At 37.3% G+C, this 19,242-nt stretch overlaps 1 protein-coding gene across 1 annotated transcript in view; it reads left to right on the top strand.

Annotated features, from left to right (window-relative positions):
• Window positions 1-881: 881 nt before the first annotated feature.
• Window positions 882-19,242, top strand: part of LOC103598491 (cubilin-like) — a gene marked incomplete at its 3' end in the record, with an annotated part of 124,254 nt that continues 105,893 nt past the window's right edge. Inside the window, exons 1-8 of the mRNA XM_008582489.1 lie at window positions 882-994; window positions 1,361-1,490; window positions 2,407-2,502; window positions 3,079-3,117; window positions 5,546-5,647; window positions 6,320-6,423; window positions 16,074-16,200; window positions 17,150-17,312. Of these exons, the coding sequence (XP_008580711.1) occupies window positions 882-994; window positions 1,361-1,490; window positions 2,407-2,502; window positions 3,079-3,117; window positions 5,546-5,647; window positions 6,320-6,423; window positions 16,074-16,200; window positions 17,150-17,312 (874 nt within the window). The remainder of the gene's footprint in view (window positions 995-1,360; window positions 1,491-2,406; window positions 2,503-3,078; window positions 3,118-5,545; window positions 5,648-6,319; window positions 6,424-16,073; window positions 16,201-17,149; window positions 17,313-19,242) is intronic.

The raw sequence follows: 19,242 nt of genomic DNA, 5'->3' as shown, positions 1-19,242 counted from the left end.
GGGTATTATTGTAATTTTTGATTTGCATTTCCCTAATGATTAGTGATGTTGAGTATCTCTTCATATACTTTTTGACCATTTGTATAGCTTTTTTGGAGAAATGTCTATTCAGGCTTTTTGCCTATTTTTTAAAATCAGGTTGTTTGTTTTTTGTTGTTGAGTTATGGAGATTCTTTGCATATTCTAGATACTCATTATCATATATAATTGCAAATATTTTCTCCCATTCTGTGAATTGCTTTTTCACTTTATTGATAGTGTCGTTTGATGCACAAAAGTTCTTAATTTTGATGTAGTTCAATTGATTGTTTGATTGCGTGTGCTTTTTTCTTTTGTAGCCTGTGTTTTTGGTGTCATACCCAAGAAATCACTGCCAAATCCAAGATCATGAATCTTTCTTCGTATGTTTTCCTCTAAGAGTTTTATAGCTTAACTCTTAGATTAAGGTCTGAACAATTTTGAGTTTAGTTTTGTATATGTCAAAAGGAAAGGGCCCAGCTTCTTTTGCATGTAGCTATCCACTTTTCCCAGCACCATTCCTAGAAAGGTGGCTACTTCTTAAGCAAAGATTGTTTTAGTAGATGTTTCCAAAGCTTCTTGTTACTGTTTCAAAGTTCAAACAGATAATGATTAAGTTGTGCATCACTCAAGGTAGATTTTAATCTCTTACAAGTTGAAGAGTACTGAAGATCTAAGATCATTTACATCCCTCAGGAAGAAAAAAGTAACACAGGCTTCTAGGACAAAGAAGAAAGAACTGAAAAGTTACAGAATATTCCATGGGACAAAGTACACCTGCCTGGTTTGCTGTCCTCCAAACTCCCACACTCTGTTGGAGTGGCCTCCCTCTTATCTGACGACCTAGGAGGTAGGTGAGGAAAATGTCCTCACATTTTCTTTGGAGTTTGGTTACTTTTTTGACATTTGCTGAATTGGATGGTGAAGGTGGAGGACTTGAGCTGCAGCAACAAAAAAGAAACATGGATTTCCAACAGTAAGTAGACATATTGAGGATTTCTGCTGATGGACTGGGGTAGTTCCTTAGCAGTTTTCACCAATAGCCAGATAAGCAAAGGTGTAATTTTTCTTGAGGAAAACAATAATGTTAAAAAGCAAACAGGGAAAAGCATTTGGACTGATGTCTAGAATTACTCTCTGATAAACATATTATTCATTCATCATTTTGAAAATAATTCAAGCATGCAATTACTAGGAGACATCTCTAAGAAATTTGCAGAGACAGAAATGGCAGATGTGCAGGGAGAGTTTGGTTAAGTCTATGGTTATTCAGTAAAAAACTGTTGTTTAGATTTAAAAATTATACACACATATAACACATTCTCTGGTTTGAATTATACAGGCCTCGGATGGCTACAGAGAGGGGAAATTTAGTGTTTCTTACGGGGTCTGCTCAAGACATTGAATTTAGAACTGGATCCCTGGGAAAAATTAAATTAAATGATGAAGACCTCAGCGAATGTTTACATCAGGTAATGCACTGGAAATGTATTGAAGTCATTTTGGATATCCATGTATGGTGACTTAATTGAATAGATCTATATCAATCTGTGCATTGGATCTTTAGCACAGGGAACATAAACGGACCTAAGACTGTGTTCTCGTAAAGAACAATGACCTAGGGTTGATGGTGGACAGAAGGAGTAATGCTAGCAGAACGTGGTTCATTGTGCAAGGAGACACACCCTAGTGCAGAGAATGTATGGAAACTAGTACTGGAATTCCCCCAAAAAGGAGGCAAGGAAGAAGGGGGGTCAGAGAAAGGTGTAGATGGGACCATTTTGCTTCTCCCACAGAACAGAATTGGCCAGTTATTCTCCTGCCTTAGTGAATGTTTTCAGTGCTCGGTATTTACTACATCACGCTGGTATATCAGTCATAATGTTAGAAGCTAGCATTACTCAGAGCTTACAATGGGCCATCCACTCTGCTTAGCATGTTATGTGCTTTATCTCACTCGAGGGCACAGCTACGCTATGAAGTGGGTTTTATTATTACCCTTCTTATAAAGGAGTTAAAGAAATCTTGAAGCAGCTACACATTTTACCCAAGGACACAAAATACATGGCTGAGCCAAGATTTAAAACCCAGACAGTCTGATTCCAAGCCAATCTTCTTAATAAGCACCCTAAACTGTTATTACGGGGGAAAATGCAAATAGAAAATACATTGATATATTGTTACTGAAAAGGGTAAGTGGAATTATGTCATGGCCCACGGCTATTTCAGTCTGATGTTTATTATACATGGCATTGTTTGGGCTTTTATAATTACAGGCAAGTTCTTAGTACTTAAAATAGAATATTACTCATGTTTTTTATTATATATTTATAAGCTATATACGATTTTTTTCATGAGTGTTCTTCTCCTTCTTTTTTTAAAAATTAGATCCAGAATAACAAAGATGATATTATAGATTTAAAAAGGAATACAACTGGTCTGTCTCAAAATATATCTAATCAGATCTATCAGCTTAATTCCAAGGTAAGTCTGACATCCATATCGTTAGAGCAAACGGGTTCTCCTTAAATCAACTCTGTAAGTAACCATTTTGCAAGAGATGTACCAACTTTGTTTCCTCTTTAGATATATAGCTTCATCATTGTTTACTTTTTGGTTAAATGACACAGCTCTAATGGAGGATGTAGAAGTGGCGATGGGCAGAAGGTAGGGGACGCTGTGGCAAGGGTATGCTTAAGGCATAAGTAGGCCTTGCTCAAGATCTACCAGCAACCTTCTTATTGGTGAAGTGCATGCATCATTGTCACTTATGAAAATCCCGTAGTCACTGTGTGCAGAGAAGAAATGAATCAACTTATCAGTGGGTTGCAGTTCTTTAAAAAAAGACCTTTGTAAAAAAAAAATCTATGTGATGGAAGGGAACAGGAAGGAAGGGAAGCCTGGAGGGAGAGGAAAGAGGAGGGAAAAGGCAATTAAAACATGAACAAACAGAGAAAGTGAGTCCCTAGTAGAGGGTATTAGGAAAATATGTCAAGGTTATAATCCTATGTGAAATGCCTTTGAACCAGCTAATTGATGCTTTTTCTTCCCTGCTGCTAGCTTGTGGATCTTGACAAAAAATTTCAAAGCTTACAGCAGGTAAGTCCCATAACTACTAGATACCTAACATCTTTCACTGAAAATATACTGGAATAGTTGATAGAGTGAGTACTCTTATTTTAAAGGTAGATGGATGATCAATATCAAGGATTTGTTTTTTCCCACAACCGAATTTTCATTCCAGCTTATACTTTCCAGGATGGAGAAGAGGAATCTGAGTCTAAGAGAGATGAAGTGACCAGCCCAAAGTCACTGAGCATGTGAGGTCTTCTGACTCTTGAGTTTGTAGCCCATGATTTCCTCCCCTTACTGTCATCCTTTAACAGGGTTACAGTAGGCTTAAGGGCACTATTCTTGCTCAACAGTGACCACCCAACTTGCTGATTCTGGCATCAAGGACTGAGTTTTGAAAAGATATATATCCTCTCTAACATTAAGTTCAGAAGTCTGGGATGTACCATGAAATATTCCAAATTCCCTTAGAACTACATTTGTTGCTAATCACATTTGAACAATGTCTTAGAGCAAATGTTCTATAACTTTACTACATGCTTGTAAACTGGTCTATGTAATTTTAGGCTTCTTACCTGTTTCGTAGGTAACTGGCCTCTTTAAGACTTTCACCGAAATCATAACGTTTGACCCAGAGAAATACACAGAATCTCCCCTGACTTAAAAGTTTGAATAAAAATCTGAGGACTCCAGGTTAAGAGTCTCTGCTGTAATGTTCTTGATATGTTTTGAATATGCTCCAAGCATTGTCTTCTACTTTGGGTATTTTAAGTTTGGTAAACAAATTCACTATTCCTTTTCTCCGCTTTGATAATATATTGACCCTTCAGCCTTCCTCTTCTTAAGGGAGTAGCTGAGTGAAAGAAAACGAGCAAGGAGTAGTGCTGTGGAACATGACCCAGAACTAGAGTTTTCTGTCTCCTAGAGTGCTTCGTTTTTCTTACCCAAGGTCATCAACTGGAGGAAATGGTCAGATGAGCTCAGAGAGCCCTCCCTGCCTATCCCTCAGGAAGAGTTTCAATGATTTTTGAACGTGAATTCCTTTATGCCTTTGGAGAGGGCACGTGCTCTTTGGCCACCACAGTCCCTTCCACTCCCTATTGTTTCCTCCTGACTGCGATCTGATTTCATTTCCTGCTGGGCCTCCATAGGCTTTTGAGTTTTTAAACCCCAGACAGTGTGGCTTTTGTACACCAGGAAAACTTCTAATGAGTTTGTGTTAATGTTCCTAATGGTGTCTTTTGATGGGCAGAGCTTATTGTGGTACAGACACAAAGACAGACAAATAGAAGAATGAAAGAAGAGTCCATGAAGAGACCCCCCACATGTATGGTCTGATTCGTAGCAAAGGTGGAGAAAGAACGGGCTTTGCAGTAAATGATATCAAGTCAGTCGACTGTTCTCTGACTCTCAATTTTATCTATAAAATTAAGGAAACAGACTTGATTTTCTCTGTGAGTCACTGTGTGTGTGTATATATATGGGTCAAACTATTTATTGCATATATAAATAGGGGACAAACTATTCACTATAGTTGTATACAGTTATATAATGAATAGTTTGCCCCCATTTATATATATATATATATATATATATATATATATATATATATAATAGTTTGCTCCATGCACATACACACGCATTACATAACTATATGAATAATTTGCCCCCATTTTGACTTTTTAAAACAGAGAATTAGACCATAAGTGAAATTAATAAAATAGCTTTCATTGCATAGTCACTTGTCCTCTCCAAAGAAATTTTGTCTGCCCCCAAAGGCATTACAAATCTTACAAGATTGGAATTGAGAGCTGACATAGGGTAAGAGTCCCCAGGCTGTGTAGACAAAGGTAGGTCTGTTTAAGACTCTGGTCTAAAAGCAGTCAGGTGAGCACGAGGGTGGAGGTTACGGCTTAGCTAGCCACATTTCAAACAAATGGACTTAAAAAGAATTCAGTCATCTTAACCCATGGGAAGTGAGGCGGCAGCAAAAGATGATCATATTTCAAAGGCTTATTGGAAGTACCAAAAATAAGAATAATAGGCAAAAGAGTTAGAATCTCTATGTAATGTTCTTAGTGCAATAGGAATGTTTGTAATTATTCCCACACCTGATACCTTTACTCATGTCCACTGACGTATATTTCTCAGGTGAACAGTACTTTCCCAAAGAGTAGAATGAGAATCTTCTTCGCTCAGACATCATCCTATCCATGGTTAAAAGCATGTAAAGAGTTAAAGAATATCACATAGGACTGATAATAAGAACAGCTTTTGCTTTTTTATAAGAGAGTTGATTTGAAGAAGAACGTAGCAGTTGATTCTAAGTCTGGAGGAAGACCTGTATTGACAGAGTGAAATGTAATTCTGCAAACGTACCTGCACTGGAATGTGCCTTTCCTTGCTGCCGATGGCAGGTACCACTGTCTCTCTGACTGTCCTGTCTTTGTTTCAGACAATTGACAAAAAAGTCTGCAGCAGCAATCCCTGTCAGAATGGTGGAACCTGCCTCAATCTGCATGATTCCTTTTACTGTATCTGTCCCTCACAGTGGAAGGTGAGTCACTTGGTCTTTGGTTAAAAATGATGGTGAATCAGCATCTGTGGTTTCCTAGGAACCATCCAGACATATTTAATTTTCCATCTAAAGTTTCTAGGATTCTGTGGCTTCCCAAATCAGGGTGAATTACACCATGTATGCCAAAATCCAAACAATGGCAAGTGTGGTTACATAAACCACTGAATACTAAGCCATCTTAAAGAGAGGTTCACTTGATTGAATAACTGCATGGAAGGGCATGCTATTTCTGTTAGCATGAATTTAAATTGTTCAGCATTAGAAATCTAAAACTGAATAAATCTTGATATACCAATGTAAATTTTCTTGCCCTTTTATAGTAGTGGTGAAAATGTTCCTGGCATGCTCATTAAAAAAAAAAAAATTAAGTATTTCCAGGCATAGCACCATTGTGAAATTAGGACTAGTTTGTGTAAGGATTCCCCTTGCATGACAGTTGTGTCCTTATAAGGAGCCCTTTGATTCTATTAGGTCAAATCTGAGTTCCAGAGGAAGTATTACCAGAGGCTAATATTAGTACTATTGCATTTGGCTTTACTGAGGACTTATGTCCTGTCTGTATGTAAATCTTTAAACATGTCTTATGAATATCGGCCCCCAGATACCTCTGTGACCCATGGCACCTGACTTTGTTCTTTATATGACTTGCAGGGTCCTCTCTGCTCAGTTGATGTTAACGAGTGTGAGATTTACTCAGGAACACCCTTGAGCTGCCAGAATGGAGCCACATGTGTGAATACAGTGGGAAGTTACAGGTAAATTTTTTTTTTTTTAAATATCAGGTACATTTTGAAGGACTAAAACATCCCATAATTAACTATCTGTATAACCAGCAAAATTACATACTCCGTGGGGAAGTACGTTCAACCTATATATAGTTATTTTTACTTAGATGAAGAGAAAACGTCATGAGTCCTCAACTCTCAGGAAGAAATCCTTTCTCTAGCGTCCCCAAGGAATAGGAGGAAGGCTGCTGTGACTTCCATAGAGAGTAATGATAGCATGGCACAAGATGAGCTGAAGCATTAGCTAGAGTCAGAGCATGGAAGGGACAGTGACTGAATGGCTTGAAGGAGAAAAGGGACACCCCATCATTCCAGTGCACCACTGCTGTACTCATTCTGTAGATTAGTGAGCTCTTAGTTTTAGTAAGAATAGCTTCATTCGACACTACGTAAAAATGTTGACCATAACAAGATCAAAGATTAAACTGAGGTTCAATGAATAAATTTGCCGGGGACCAGCCCCAGCACAGAGATTGTGAAGGTCCCCACTGGTAAGGGATCCCCCAAAAGGGAGGAAGGGCAGCGTCGGCGATGGAGCGGACAGCAAACATACAGACTCAAAGGATCTGTTGAATGCTGGGACAACAAACACACAGACTCAAGGGATCTGCTGAATGCTGACAATTTATTGAAGCAAGCATCAGACTTTTATACTTTTCTTTCTTATTTGCTACATAATCATAAAATAATCAATGAACAATATCATAATATCTCTTTGTAAGTGACATATGTTTTAAGAAAAATAGCATTACAGTTTATTCCCAGAAAAGACAATTACAATGTCCTTTCCTTTGAGCAAGAACGTTACAACCCACTGGTCCCATATAATCATCACTTTTCATCACTTGCAATCATTACCGAAACTACATCCATGGTACAATAGACTTTCTATGACGTTATTAAAACTTGATTCACACCTACATCTAACTATTCTTTATTCCTAAATAAACACTCTAAAAATTAACTTGCTTACAACTTAACTTCTACTTCTATTGTAAAACAAAAGATTGTACATTAACTCCTTCCAAGCAGCCAGGCCAAACTCTCAGGCACCAGACAAGACGAATGCCTACATAGGTTCGTTGTCCCCTTCTGGGCCCCACTGCCATAAGCCATCTCCTGAAAATCCATAATCATAAGTATCATTAGTATGATTAAATATTTTAGTATAATTTTGAATCCTACTTCCAAGTCTCCCAGAGCGATAGTTATGAGGCAGCAAAGAATAAAATATAATAAAGCATAACAAGCACACAGAGCTCCAGAATATCAGGGTGGAATGCCGGCATCTTCTCCCACGATGAGGCCTTGCCATCATCCCTTCACGATGAGGCCCTGCAAACACCGTGTTTCATTAAAAGATCTTTATCAGGCTTTAATCTTATGAGTGGGAGGTGCCCCCACATAAGTTAATTCTCATTTCATTTTTCCAGTTAGCCACAAGGTCCCTGACCACAATCATCAGACAGCTGTATCTTCTCCTCTGATTTATTTTGTCAAATGACAGCATTACGCTGCTCAGCTCAGCCATCAACCTTCTCCACGAAACCTTCCCTTTTCTCGTTAAGCTGCATTAGGCATAACAATGCCTCTGTGTTCCCATCATTGTCTGGGAGTATTGGTCATCAAAGCTATACTGGCTTGCACATAATTATCCTTTTAACAATCAAGTTAAAAAATTTATGGCAGATCAACATCAAACTTACTTTTGTATAGTCCCTTAAAATCACTTTTTTTTTTTCCTTTTTGTCTTTTTTCGTGACCGGCAACGGATCGCAACCCTCAGTGTCACGCCTGTACCGGACCGGGACCGGCAACAGGATCGCAACCCTCAGTGTTGCTCCCACACCTCGCTCAGCCAGTGAGCGGGAACCGGTCCGTATGTGGGATCCGAACCCTCAGTGGGAGCGCCACCGCGCTCCCAAGCGGCGCACTGTAGCAGTGCGCCACCGGGCCGGCCCTTAAAATCACTTTTTAAAAAATCTCTAGACACTATACTTCCCCATATTTTGGCCACTTCCCTGTATTCTGTGATTATTCAAAGATTGAGAAATTGCTCCTGTTAGGGCCTGACCAAATTCGTTCAGTACTCTGAGGTATAATCTCACTGGATTGAAGAGCAATTACTTGCTCTCTTACTAGCATCAATTTGTTGTTCTTCAATTTCCTTGTAAAAATATCCATTCTGTTCTTTCTAGCAAAAATGAGTGCAGTAATTTTTTTTTACCCCAGTGATCTGTTAGTACACTCTTCTCAAAAAGCAGTAACAGTCTTTCTCTTCTCATTTCATTAATCCTTTTGTTCTTTTGATCTGATCTTTAAAACTTTTGCTCATTCCAGGTCATAAACTTAACTCATGGAAAGACATGGGTCTAGCAAGGATATTATTTATGCCTTGAGGCAAGTGATTATGGAATAGATCCATCTAAAATATGGTACTCTGCATTTTGTTGCTTTATTTATTATTTTTTTAAATGAGAGTAATACCAGCCTTCTTCAAAGAAACAAAGAAGGTGAAGACCTATTGCTTCAATAATAAAGAACATTTTCTACAAGATGGGAGTTTGGTCAAGTATGCTTTGGGGGTTTTCTGTATTTAGGAGATCCTGAATTATTTGTTGGCCAATTTCCAGGCAAGTACGAATCAGTGCAGCCTTTAAATTCTCTAAGTTTACAAAAACAAAAAAATACTGTCTGTGGCAGACTCATGCTGTGAAGGCTAAACCCTCAAAATAAAATCTAAGCAGGAACTACTCATTTATTAAAGTAAACTGATGGTGTTGCTAGTAATTCCTGTCCCATATATCTGATTTAAAAAAGCAGATTTGGTAATGGATAAATAACAGTCCTGGCAGATGAACTCAACCTAATAGATAAAAGTTTACTTAGGTCACAGTTGCCTACAAATATGGGTTTCAAGACAAACATAAAGCTTTAGAATTTCATTATGTTTTAGAATCACCACTGTCTAATGTTCAAACATTTATTTAAGTCCTCCTAATGAAGAAGAAATGCATGTTTATGGCTTTCTTTAAATATAAATGCAGTGATCTATGGCTTTGGGAAAAAAAATTATTTGTGACAGTGTTTGTTAATTCAGCCAATAGAGTTCTTTACAGAAAAATGAAGCATGCAATAGTTCTTCCTGTACAAGAACTGTTTCTCCCCCACCCCCAAAACCTTAGCTGCTTGTTCTAAGGTTATTTGTAAAAACTGAAATTCTGTGATTAAGGAGAAGCTAGATTTCTAAAACAAAAATAAAAACAAAAATCTGGTAGATATGTCTATGAGTTCAATCACAGGGAAAAACCAAAATTAACCACCTCTGACTTACATTTAGTATTGCATTATTAAAGAGCCCTTTGCTTTCAGGACTTTGTTTCTTATTTAAATGAATTCCCTGCTACCTGCTTTTATAAACTTTCAGGCTTCGTCTAAATCCAGAATGCAGGTCTAATCTCTCATTTCCTTGAACGTGTTATCTCTTGATTTCTGTTTATGGGCATTTATCAAGGAGAATTGGTACTTGAAGATATCAGTGGCAAATGTCCCAACTCCTAGAGCACATATACTTTCTGGCCTTCCTGATATCTAGGAATGTCCAGATTAGATCTCATTCCTGGTCTTCCTTTATTATCACTGTCTTTTGGGGTCTTGCACACCAATAGAGTGACAAAGATGAGCAAATGGGATGAAATCCATAGACCAAGACAAAGTAGTTGTTGTTTTCAGCACTTCAGTTTTTTCCCCTGTAAAAATAGAAAAAAAACAAAAACAAAAACAAAACACAAACGTTAACATGCACACCTATTTGCTGCATATCAGGGGTTAGAGTTCTTTCTCCAATATGGGGTTATGGGGGAGATTTTATTTGTTGCGAGCTGCATTCCTAAATGGCAGATTCAACTTTGTAAAAGAACTATTGGATTCTCTCTTGCATTCTCTTGTAAAAGAAAGCACAAGGACTCCGTGTGCTGATGACTCTGCAAATAATTTTGATTTTTAATCTCTGCCCTTCATAGATTCTCTGAAGGACATTAGAGAGCAGAGCATTTAAATCTGGTTTCTTTCTCGTGATATAGAAATAGTTTATGAAGTCAAATGAATCACAGTTGATTATGACTTAGCTACTTTTTGACTTTTTGAAGGAATAAAAAAAAAGTAGAAAAATGTGCATAAACATAGGATTAAATTCTTCCTTTGTGGAATCTGTGTATAATGAAATAGTGAACATTTACATACTTCTTTGAGTTTTATTAATTATGAGATGTTAAATCCTTATTAATTAGTATCTTCACTGAGGATAGAAATCCCTTTGGAAAGCTTCAACACACATTTGCTAAAGGAAAACTTGAGTGGCTGAGTAATCTGAACTTGCAAAAATGTAGTCATGGTGGACAAAGTTTGTTTTCAATTTGGGTTTTCTTTAACTCTTCAAGTCCATGTACTTTGGGAGAAAAGGGGATCTTTATTTAATGGGATTAATAATTCATAATTGTAAAGACCTTTGAAAAGATAAAGCAATATGCAAACACTAATTAATTGGATTCTCTGTTTCATAGGAAATTTTCTGGTAAAAACCTTTCTTTAGAATAATGAGAGTAGAGCAAGAAAAAACATTATCTGTTTCCACTAATTCTTCTGGTTTGAGGTCTTGCCCCCAACTGCTTCCAACAGCCTACAGAATGATAGTTTTGCCATGTCTCAATGCTGTTATTACCTCTGTCCTGAAAAATTGATTCTTATTCCCCTGCTTCTTTTGGATTTGAGACAGCCCTGGGGATCCGCACTTGCCATGCATGGATGGTGATTATTCTAGCTCAGATCTAGAATGCTTTGTAGAAAAAAAATGAGTTTGTTTGTTCCTCCAGGAACATGATGATGATTAGTATACTTTATTTTATTTATTTTCATTCATATCACATAAAACATGCACAGCTTAAACAATGAGGATAATCTGGTTTTAGCTCAGGTGGTAGTTAGGTATTAAACTCATTACCTCTTTCAGTTAGTCAGTGATATTAATATTGAACCATGGACTCTAACACAAGTTAAATTATGACTCTGGAAGTATGTTTGACTTCTTCTCAATTGCTAATTGCGCTTGCAGTGTTTTTGAAGACTGAAAAGCCTAATGTTATTCTGCAGGAACCAAATCAGCAATAGAAGATCATTACAAAAATGGCTTCAGCTAAATCATTAACTAATAACTAATAGGCAGGAATAGTTCTTAGTTTTAAAAATACCACATGTGACTTTTATTTTCACTTTTGGAGATATGTAATTAATTGTTCCTTTTCTTTAAAGGCCATATCTAGACACATTGAGAATATATTTTGCATGCAAACACTGTTATGTTAAAAAGACACATAAAAATGCAAATTCTTCAAATAAACTCTTTCAGAACACAGGAATGCAATTTGGAAAAACAACGATGCAGGAGTAACATAGACTAGGATTTCACTCATCTTCTACCAATGACTAATTCTGTGGCTGTGAGCAATGCAAGTCTGTAAAATGGGATTAATAGCACCTGTTTTGAGAATCATAGCAAGGAAATCTATAGTTTACCTGGCTTCTTCCTTAGAAACTGCTCAAAGGTGCCACCCCAGCAATTGATTCTGGAGCCCACCATGGGCACACTAAGTTCTGCACCCAGAGTGTGGGTCTTGATGCTTCTCAAACAGCCAAACTTGCATTTTCCACACTGTCATTTACATGTTGTCATCCACGGACATTAATGGAGCTCCTGGTATCCCAATGTGTATTGTTAAAAGAGCTTCTTTACCTTGTAGAATGGCCCTTCTTCCAGAAAACTCAGAAACTAGTCATGGTTCAAGGGATGGGAAGAAGGTGCTGCCCGTTCCTTGTCTCTGACCCCTGGCACTGATGGTCAATTCCCTCCACAAGGGCTTTTCCTGCCACTGCTGCTCACATTTGGCAAATAGTGACTTCTTGGCCTGGCTGTTGCGCTCTATCAGATGTACTCAGACAAGTGCAAGTAAGCTTAGGCTTCTGTGACTTCTCTGTCCCTTTCTTTTCCCCCAACTCCCATACTCATACTTTACAAGTTCCCATTTAAGCTGCAGTGCACATATAAAACTAATGCAGCAACTTTAAGAATTACAGTGGTTTAATACAACTCTGTTTATGTGATTATTACTGGACTGAAATCTTTCAGTAACAAAACACCTACTGCTGGCTTAGGTATTATGTAATAATTACCACATTTAGGTGTGCATTAAAATGTGACTACTTGGTAGTTTGTATGTGCCCAGAAATTTACCCATTTGCTCCAGGTTTTCAAATTTGTTGGTGTATAGTTATTTATAATAGTCTCTAATGACACTTTGTATTTCTGTGATAACAGTTGTAATGTGTCCTTTTCATTTCTGATTTTTGTTATTTGGGTCTTCTCTCTTATTGTTTCAGTTAGACTAGCTAGTGGTTTGTCTATTTTAATTTTTTTAGTCTTCTCAAAAAAATAACTTTCTTTCATTGAACTTTTGTATCATTTTGGGGTCTGTGTTTCATTTAGTTCTGCTCTGATCTTAATTATTTCTTTCTGTCTACTAATTTTGGGATTGGATTGTTCTTGCTTTTCTAGTTCTTTGAGGCGTTTGTTAGGTTGTTTATTTGAGACTTTTTATTCTTTTGATGTGAGCATTTATTGCAATAAACTTCCTTCTTAGTACTGCTTTTGCAGTGTCCCATAGGTTTTGGGATGATGTGTCTTTATTTTCGTTAGTTTCAAGAGATTTTTTGATTTCCTGTTTAATTTCTTCTTAGACCCAAATGTCACTCAGTAGCATGTTGTTTAATTTCCATGTGTTTATATAGTTTCCAACTTTTTCTTGTTATTGATTTCTAGTTTTAATCCATTGTGGTTTGAAAAGATACTTGAAATTACTTCAATTTTTAAAAATTTTTGAGACCTAATTTGTGACTTAATATGTGGTCTATCCTGGAGAATCTTCCATATGCTGATGAGAAGAGTGTGTATTCTGTGGTTATTGGATGAAATGTTCTGTAGATATCTGCCAAATACAAATGATCTAGAGTGTGGTTTAAATCACATGTTTCTCTGTCGATTCCTTGCCTAGATGATCTGTCCAATGCTGAGAGAAGGGTTTTCAGGTCCCCAACTATTATCGTATTTGGGTCTATCTCTTTCTTTAGGTCTTATAATATTTGCTTTATGTATTTGGGTGCTCCAGTGTTGGGTGCATGTATACTTATGATTTTTATGTTTTCTTGCTAGATAGGTCCCTTTATCATATAATGGCCTTCTTTGTCTCTTTTTACAGTTTTTGGTTTAAGTCTACTTTATCTGATATTAGAATAGCTACTCCTGCTTATTTTTTATTTCCATTTGTGTTATATATCTTTTCCATCCCTTCACTATTAGTCTGTGTGTACCTTTAAAGGTGAGGTTAGTCTTTGGTAGACGGCATATAGTTGGGTCTAGCTTTTTAATCCAATTAGCCAGTCTGTGTCTTTTGAGTGGGAAATTTAATCCATTTACACTTAGGGTTGTTATTGAGTGGTATTGTCTTACTCCTGGAATTTTTTTGATTTTCATTTGGATATTTTAAATATCTTTTGATTCTTTCTTTCCCTTTTATTATTTGTCTTTGATGTTTGTTGGGTTTTTGAGGTGGTAAAATACAGTTTCTTTCTCTTTCACATTTGTATTATTGTTCTACCAGTGGGTTTTATTCTTTCTTGTATATTCATGGTGATGATTATCTTTTTTTGGATTTCAGAAGCAAGACTCCCTTGAGGATTTCTTGTAGGGTTGGTTGTGTGGTGGTGAACTCCCACAGTTTTGGTTTGTCTTGGAAATACAATGTTTTTCTCTTTTTTCTGAAGGATAGCCTTGTTGGGTATAGTACTCTTTGCTGGCAGTTTTTTTCTTTTAGTATTTTGCATATATCATTCCATTTTCTTCTGGCCTGTACAGTTTCTTTTGAGAAGCCTGCTGTTAGTCTGATGGGGACTCTCTTATAGGTGACTTGATGCTTTTCTCTTACTGCTTTTAGGATTCTCTCTTTGTCTTTGAGTTTTGCCAGTTTGACTGTAACATGTCTTGGAGATGTCCTTTTTGGATTGAATCTGTTTGGGGATCTTTGAGCCTCTTGAACCTGAAGGACCATGTCTCTCCCTATACCTGGGAAGTTTTCTGCTCTTATTCTTTTGAAATGTTTTCAATGTCTTTTCCTTTCTCCTCCCCTTCTGGAACATCCAAGATCCGGATGTTTGTGTGCTTAAGATTGTCTGCTCTCTCTCCTAGATTTTCTTCATTTTTTTCTTTTTCTCTTTTATTTATTTTCTTTTTTGTCTGCCTGAGTTATTTCAAAAAGACTCTCTTAAAAATCAGAAATTCTTTCTTCTGCTTCCTCTAGCCTTCTGCTTAAGCTCTCAGTCCTTTGTTGGACTACTGGATAAGGAAAATGTGTTATATTTACACAATGGAATACTACTCTGCCATAAAAAAGAATGAAATCCTGTCATTTGCAGCAATATGGATGAACTTAGAGAAAATTATGTTAAGTGAAATAAGCCAGGCACAGAAAGAGAAATACTGCATGTTTTCACTCATAAGTGTGATCTAAAAAAAGTAAACAAGTAAATAAAAAAGAAAGAAAGGTACAACTACCACAACAATGCATTGAACTTTCAAAAAGAAAGAGCAGAACTGAGGTTACCAGAAATGGGAAAGAGGGAGGGGAAGGATGTTAAGGGAGAAACTGGTAAAAGGCCACAAAATATGATTACATTATATAATGTTGAATGTATAAATTATCTTGATTTGAGCATTATGTATTGCACACAGGTATTGATATTCAACTCTGTACCCCACGGATATATACAATCAATCATGTTTCAATTAAAAAAAAAAGAAAAAAAAAATAGATGCTATTATACTTTGTAAATTATTCCAGAATTATAAGCCCTGAATCAAGCACATCTATAAACATGTTCAACAAAGTAGTGGACACTATGTTTAACAATTCCACAAAGTTAGACCTCAAAAAACAAAATGTGACTTCAAGTATGAGAGAAATGTCACTATGGTAACTACATCTCTATGGCTAGAAGATGTAGTACCCTTTGTAGTGTAATAATAATTATCACAGATGAGATGTGGACATCACACTGCATGTGGGGTTATACAATCCTAGAGAGCATTTGGGAATTATCAGTTTAGTCAAGGTTGCCTGTGCATACTGGTGAGTCCAGCTGGAAGAATGCTGAGTGAACTTACTGGTCTCTCCCTTTACCTTTTTGAAAGAAATCTATCACCTTTGGTTTACAGACATTTGACCTTTGAAAGCACTATTTGATGACCTCATACCAGAAGAATTTATAATGCTAGACTTATCAGATATTAAGTCCTGAGTCTCTAACACTGTATTTGCAATGATAACACATTTCCACCACTTGGAGCAGAGCAGAATGATTTTCTTACAATTCCACACCAGTAAATCTGGATTGTTGGTTTATAATTCCAGGTTAACATTATTGACTTGCGATTTGAATTTTTTTTAATTGATCCTAACAGACAGTCACTACCCTAAAGCACAAACCCTCACATTGTGCCTTTGTGTCACCAACAGTTGTCTCTGCTCACCTGAGACATATGGACCCCAGTGTGCTTCCAAATACAATGACTGCGAAGGGGGCTCTAACGCACGCTGTGTCCATGGCATCTGTGAGGATTTAGTCCGAGAACAAGCTGGAGAGGTAGGTCGGTCTTTTTCCTAATTGTGACCCCTTTAAGAAACCACAGTTGTTAGTTCCTTATCCTGTGCTGACTGTGTGTGAACAATGCCCCGAGGAGCTGCAGAGGTGAAGTCATTTCCTGCCTGTAAGCAGGGAAAAGGTGAGGAGGGGAGATGAGAGAAGCAGAGAAATGGACCCGGAGGTTAAGATTGCACTATGTAAAATACTAACATTTTTACTGTTGCTTCATGAATCTCCCTGTGGCACATGACCTTCTCATGATCTTGTGAGTTTTACTAGTGACAAGACATGGAAACACAAAATCATGCAGTTTTTAAGAGTCTGGATTTTTCAGGCCCCAAGCCCCTGTTAGTGCTGCAGGATCTATGAACCCATTTCCCCTATGCTCTGGGTCCTGATGACCTTGACTCTTGACGCTCAAGTTTGCTCAGTCCCAGCCATCTTGGCTCTTCATGACAGCTTCAGTTCTTTACTTTTAGTTCTATTTTTTTTCTACCCATGTGATGAAAAATGGTTCACTCCCAATGATGGGGGTGGAGAGGATGGGAAGGCAGGTGGGAGGGGAATGAGAGACTTTCAAAAAGGAAACAAACAGAATTGATTTTCCAAGGTCTGTCCCTACTTGGGTGTTTTTCCCTCTAAAAACATAGCAGGCTGAGTTGATTGACTTTAATTATATTGACTTACAGTTCTTGATTGTTGTTGCTCTTTCCCTGGCATCTTTGAGATAAATTATAGGTTTCTCTTACTCCGAAATAAAGATGTTTCCCTTTTTGCATGGTCTGGTCTAAATGCTTAATCATAGGGGAACTAAAAGAGAGGCCATTCGATTGGCCTCATGGAAACAAATGTTACAGGATAAACAGTTCGGGACTTGGTGAGATTTTTCTAAGGCTTTTCTTGCTCACTTTTGTGATTGTATGTATTCACATTGTTGTCCTCTTGCCAGCCCAAGTACAGCTGCCTCTGCAATCCCGGGTGGACGTCCCCACTGAACAGCTCTGCCTGTGTGCTGGACATAGATGAGTGTAGCCTCTGGCCCGCACCTTGTTCCACACATGCACAGTGCTTCAACACTCCAGGATCTTTCTATTGTGGGGCATGTGCCACAGGTATGTTCTTGGGGCCACGTGCCAGCCTCTGCATGCCAGGTAGCAAGGTGCCAGAGCCAACTTCCTTCCTCTACCAATGGCTAACACTGTTCTTAGAAGGTGTTCCAATGCAGTGTCATGTCCTATTTCACTGACTTCTACTCAAGACCATCTTACTGCTGTAATAATTCCACAACAGAGGTGAGAGGTTTGTCCAGAACTGTGCTAGAGTCAAATCGTGGCAGTGTTAGCCTTAGAGTTTATAAAGACAAATGTTGTATTGCCATGCCATTGACTCACTTTTGTCGTCAAAAGACATGTATTCTAGTCCCACCTTTCATACTAACCAGGTGCTTGTAAACTTGTGTAAATTTATTGACCTTTTTGTGTCTCCATCACAGTCCAGTTGTTCTAACCTGGGTGTGTCATTACAGTATCCTATGGCCTTGCCATAGATAAGAATATCCAGCACCATCAGCCTCACAGAGACTGAATCTCCAGGGGAGGCCATACATTGAATCACTGAAAATATGGGCTCTGTAGTCAGAGACTGCCTGGGTTTGAATCCAAGTTTTACCTCTTACTATGTGAGATCATCATCATCCATTCAGCACATATTTGCAGGGTGCCTACTGTGAGCAAAGTTCTGTGCTGGGTGCACTGGTAAGCAATTAACCAGATCACAGGGAGTTTACAAAGCCTCTCTGTACTCCCTGGGTGTTCTTAGAAAGTGGAGCACAAAGAAAATAAAATAATAGCAGCTGTTCTTTTGTGAAAACAGTGTAAGCGATTTTTAATTCTTGCAACTACAAAAGCAAGAAATGGTAAAAATTAATATTATTTGCATTTTTAAATGTGAAAACTTGAGGCTTAGAGAGGTTAAATAACTTGCCCAAGGTCACATAGCTTATAAGTAGGCAGGATTCAAACCTAGGTCTGCCTGATTCTGGAGCTGAGCTGCCAAATACTCCGTTACTCTGTCTCCTATGGAACCCATGCATTTATTGCTTTATTTGTGACTTTTGGTTTAGTGATTTTCTGCATGTTATATGTTTAGATCTTGTAAAATTAGGAAGAAATTAAAAAACAGGTAAAGACTTCTCCCCTCTTCATTCTCAGGAGCAAGCGAAATTTGCAAATAATCATATTTTTGAAGGTAATTTGTCAGTGATAATGTTAAAAACTAAAAAAATCAGAAAAGTAAATTATCAAATAAGAGGGTATGTTCTTATGTTGTTCTTTTTATTGTTGAAGATAAAAAAGAAACAAAGTTTTTTGTTTTCCTGTTATTCGTCCTACTTTTTTTTTACTGAATATCAAAGTCATATTTACTGCTTATAAAATATAAATAAACTACAAAAATATGAAAAAAAGAACAAATACCTATAATCTTATTACGCAGAGGACCACCATTAACATTGGGGCATATTTCCTTCCAAGTTTTCTCTGTGTACTCATCGTCATGCACAAATATAATTTTCTTAGAATCTTAGGTAGGGACTCTATTGTAGATCAAAGGATATGAATATTTTAAAAGCTTTAAAAGTTTAAAAATATTTGTATAATTTTAATAATTTGAATTATAAGAGTAATACAACTTGTAATTACTGGATAAAACGAGAATGTCTTCACTTTCAATCATGTCCTCTTAGTGAGACCACTGGTAGCTGTTGGTTCTCGCTCTTCTACCTTTTGCCACATATGCAGGTTTTTAAAACATTCTTTACCAAAATTGGGAGTAAGATTCCAGCTCTGCATTTTATTCTAAAATTTGGTATTTTCAATTAAAATATATGGGAAAATTCTTTCAATATATGTGTGTGTGTATGTATGCACATATGGATGGATATATGTTATTAAAGTTGTTTTTAATATTCAGTGATATAGATAAGTTGTAGGATATTCACCTATACCCCTGTGATCCATTGAGGATTTTTCCCCTAGTGAACAA

This window comes from Galeopterus variegatus, unplaced genomic scaffold, assembly GCF_000696425.1.
Source record: "Galeopterus variegatus unplaced genomic scaffold, G_variegatus-3.0.2 Scaffold2637, whole genome shotgun sequence".
Classification (NCBI taxonomy): domain Eukaryota; kingdom Metazoa; phylum Chordata; class Mammalia; order Dermoptera; family Cynocephalidae; genus Galeopterus; species Galeopterus variegatus.
This window is presented reverse-complemented; position numbering and strand designations above follow the sequence as displayed.